General features: G+C 60.1%; 3 protein-coding genes across 3 annotated transcripts; 2 read left to right on the top strand and 1 right to left on the bottom strand.

Annotated features, from left to right (window-relative positions):
- Positions 1-59: 59 nt before the first annotated feature.
- Positions 60-1,065, top strand: SPRG_17661 (hypothetical protein; the record flags this gene model as incomplete). Its single annotated transcript, XM_012357045.1, has 3 exons — positions 60-353; positions 409-537; positions 584-1,065. 3 exons carry the CDS (start codon positions 60-62, stop codon positions 1,001-1,003), a joined length of 843 nt encoding a protein of 280 aa, XP_012212435.1. The 3' UTR covers positions 1,004-1,065.
- Positions 1,066-1,847: 782 nt separating this feature from the next.
- SPRG_17660 (hypothetical protein) lies at positions 1,848-2,733 on the bottom strand (the record flags this gene model as incomplete). The annotated part of the gene is made up of 2 exons (XM_012357044.1): positions 1,848-2,399; positions 2,450-2,733. 2 exons carry the CDS (start codon positions 2,731-2,733, stop codon positions 1,892-1,894), a joined length of 792 nt encoding a protein of 263 aa, XP_012212434.1. The 3' UTR covers positions 1,848-1,891.
- A 534-nt stretch (positions 2,734-3,267) lies between these two features.
- Positions 3,268-3,767, top strand: SPRG_17659 (hypothetical protein; the record flags this gene model as incomplete). Its single annotated transcript, XM_012357043.1, has 1 exon — positions 3,268-3,767. A coding segment is annotated over one exon (500 nt), but the record flags the coding sequence as incomplete, so codon positions are not given.
- Positions 3,768-3,811: the final 44 nt, after the last annotated feature.

Here is a 3,811-nt window from a genome sequence, read left to right as displayed (position 1 = left end):
TCGAGCTTGTCGGCTGCCTCCAGGAGGCGTTGGCGCTGTCACTCCAGGACTTGGCGTGGATGACGCCGGCGACCAAGGCCAAGTCGCTGGAGAAGCTCGATGCGATCGTCACCAAGATCGGGTATCCCGATCTCTGGACCGACTTTTCGGCGCTGCGTGTCGACGGCAGCTACGTCGAGGTCGTGCTCTCGATGCAGCGCTTCATGTTTGCGGAAACCATTGTGCGCCGCGTGGACCAGCCCGTGCAAAAGCACAAGTGGGAGATGCCGCCGCAGATGGTCAACGCGTACTACAACCCGATGGCGAACGAGATCGTCTTCCCCGCCGCAATCCTCCAGTCGCCGTCGTTTTCGGTATGTTGATACTAGGAGGTCTTGAAACCTTGATAGATGTCGATGCCCTGGGTAGCTGGACCGCGACATGGCCATGAACTTTGGCGCGATCGGTGCCGTGATTGGCCACGAGATGACGCACGGCTTTGACGACCAAGGTCGGCTCTTTGACGCCGCGGGCAACCTCTCGGAATGGTGGACGCCGGTAGGATTGATACCATCTTGATAGATTGATATCTATGGGGGTGTAGGAGGACGCTGCCGCGTTCAATGCGCGCACCCAAGTCGTCGTCGACCAGTTTAGCAAGTACCAAGTGCTCGGCCGGCCCGTGAACGGCCAATTGACGCTGGGCGAGAACATCGCCGACATTGGCGGCGTCAAGATCGCATACCGAGCGCTGCAGCTCTACTTGGCCAAGCACGGCCGCCCGGACGAACTCATCGACGGGTACACGCCCGAGCAGCGCTTCTTCCTCGCGTGGGGCCAGTTCTGGGCGTCAACCGACCGCGACGAACAGGCGCTCAAGCTCTTGTCCGTCGATGTGCACAGCCCGGGCTTCCTCCGCAGCTTTGCGCCGCTCAAGAACCTCCCGGAATTTTACACCGCGTTCAACATCCAAGAAGGCGACGGCATGTACTTGCCCGAAGCCGAGCGCGCGGCGATCTGGTAATCGCGATCGCCGATTGCATCAATTGCGTAATGATAAGCTCAAGTGGCTTCTTTGCTGTCTCTACCGCCGCTCCTTGGTGGTCCCGCTACAGATCCTGGGAGCCGACCCTTGGTACTGAGCTCCTCGTCGACGCTGCGATTCCAGCGTCAGACGCTGCTTGGCTGCATGTTTATCGTTTTCTACACAACCAAAAAGCCGCGGTTGCCGAGCTCCAGGAGACGGGGGCGCCTTTCTCTTCCTTGCGTTTGTGACGATCTCGTCCGTCGCGATCACGGGCACGCTCATGTCCGTGTAGTACGACGCGACAGTTGGTTGCACGATTCTCGCCGGCAGCCAAGGCTGCGACGAACCGGCGCCGTCGTGGCATCTCTTCGGCATTATTCTCTTACCCGCGACGGTGGTCGCTAACTGCGATCGGGGCCGCAACGGTATACCGCCGTCGTGCTTCGGCGACGGTGTAGAGAAGAGTGCCCGTCCTAGTACTGCTGTATAACGTGTGTTGAAGCTGTTTTGAACACAGAGTTTTGCTTTGTGGTCGTGCTTGTGGTAGTAGAGTCTGGGTGCGAGAGGACAATCCAAAATCACAAATCAAAACTTCGACGCGGGCGTGTGGAGTCTTACAGCGATATGGCTTGGAATAGAGCTGCAGCTGCTGCGAGGACAGAACTGCCCCTTTCTGTCTTCGCTCGGAGTTCTCAGCGCGAAGCACGATTGTGCGAATGCACGGCAAGAATCCAGTACGATGTTGGTGGTCACATGGTTGATTGGAGGTGGGTTTTTGTAAAGGACTAAGCACGCCCATGGCCATCGCCAACGAGTCATCAATTGACGCGACGACTTGGTAGCAACGATTCCACACATATTCACGCTGGAAGGTATAGACGCATGTTACCGCTTGTCGGGGCAGTCGACACACTTGTTTTCAAACGGTCGTCGCGGGTGCAAGCAGCGCTGCTTCACGGGGCGGTTCGACGCAGGCACGTGCGCAATGCACCAGCGACCATCGGAAAACACCAGCTCGGGCGCCGCGTTGATGGGCGTGCGTTGGCGTGCGTCCGTCTTCTCGACGAGGACAAACTCGCCCGTCGACGCCAGTTGGCACTCGATCAAGGTCGCGCTTCGCCAGCTCGTGACGCGCGCGCTGCTTCGCTCGTCATTTATTGGTGCCTCCTCGAGCTGGGGCAGCTTATGGCCTTTGGCCTGCGCGAGCTCGAACGGTGTTTTCCCGAGCGCGTTGGGCGATGACGTGGCACCGGCAGCGAGCAGCGCGTCGACGATCGCAGCGTGGCCTGCTTCTGCTGCCTTGCTCAGCGCCGTCGAGCCGTACCGCGTTCGGACGTCGACGTCGACGCCAGCACCAAGCAGGAGGTGGCAGACGTCGATGTGGCCCGACGCGCTCGCGCACATGAGCGGCGTCGATCCAAACATATTGGCTTGGTTCAGCACCGTCGCGCGCGGTGCAGTGCTGCGTGGCGTATCAGTGCGTCGAGAAGGTCGCGGCAGAGCTCGAGGTGGCCTCCACGGGCGGCCAGCGTCAGCGCCGTTGAGCCGTACGCGTCCGTGCCACGCAGGTCGATGGCCGAGGTGGCGCGGAGATAGTCCCGTGCATCGTCGTCGTCGTTGCGGCCTGGCGCTTGCTTGATGAGCGCGATGAGGCCATCGGCACGCGTGACGGCGCACGTCGACGACCACCGCCGCTGGACCACGCTCGCCACTCGCCGGCGCCACATGACGATCACAAGATTGAAATCCTAGCGCTGTTATCCGGATAATCCGCTTAACTTCAAGTTTCAACGCATGCTCAAGCCCAACTTGGATGACCCGACACCAGTACAGCTTGTCGAGGCGCTGCCTCCACGCACTCTCTACCACCTATGCCTTCGCTTCATGGCACCAAGCGCGGTGGTCCACCCGCTAACGCCGATCATTCGCTTGGTTGGTTCGTGCATACCGTAGGCTTACACCGTGGTGGGAGATGATCGGGCGAACTGATAGTAAGCTGATAGCCACGAACCAGATTGCCGCATGCCAAGAAGCGTCTCTTCGTTGTCTTGTGTGGCATCTGCGCTCACTGCCATCCCCGCTGAGCAGCTCCTAATAGGCAAGGACGACAGCGTCCCAAGGCGTTCCCAAGCACTGATCCTCAAAGACTACTGATCATGTCCGTGCCCCGTCAACGAACAGCTTCAACGTACCGATCACTCGGATCGCGTTCGAATTTTTCGATTTTGTTGCAGTTTGCTTTTTCTTGAGCTTGAGCGCCGATGCGGGTGCTGACGCTGAGCTCGCTGGTCGTCTCGGCCTTGGGAGGCCATGCGCGCCGACCGAGCGCACCAGGCCTCTGGTCGGCGTTTGCCGACGGCCTCGCGGACGCTACGTACATTGATTTGACGCACACGCTGACGCCGACGACGCCGGTTTGGAGCGGCGACGTCTACCCCCAAGAGTTTTTGCAGGCCAAAAACAAGTCGTCGGGCGCTCCGTTTGCATGGGCGACCGACGGGTTCGCTGCCAACGCGTACGAGCTCCATACCGACAACATTGACACGCAATTGGACCCACCCGCGCACTGGGACCCAGCGTACCCGGCGATCGACGAGCTCCCGCCGACGTTCGCCGTGCGCCCGCTCGTCGTGCTCGACATCGTCGACAAGGTCAAGGCCGATGCGGGCTACCAGCTCCAAGTCGGCGACATTTTGAGCTGGGAAAAGCAGTTCAAGACCAAGATTCCAAAAGGCGCCGTCGTCTTTGTCCGCTCCGACTGGTCCAAACAGTGGGATACTGTCCCGCCGACCGAGCTCGCCGAGC

The sequence above is a fragment of the Saprolegnia parasitica genome (assembly GCF_000151545.1).
Source record: "Saprolegnia parasitica CBS 223.65 unplaced genomic scaffold supercont2.706, whole genome shotgun sequence".
In the NCBI taxonomy this organism is placed as follows: Eukaryota; Oomycota; class Saprolegniomycetes; order Saprolegniales; family Saprolegniaceae; genus Saprolegnia; species Saprolegnia parasitica.
Note: the sequence above shows the minus strand (reverse complement) of the source record. Positions and strands in the feature narration are given on the sequence as shown.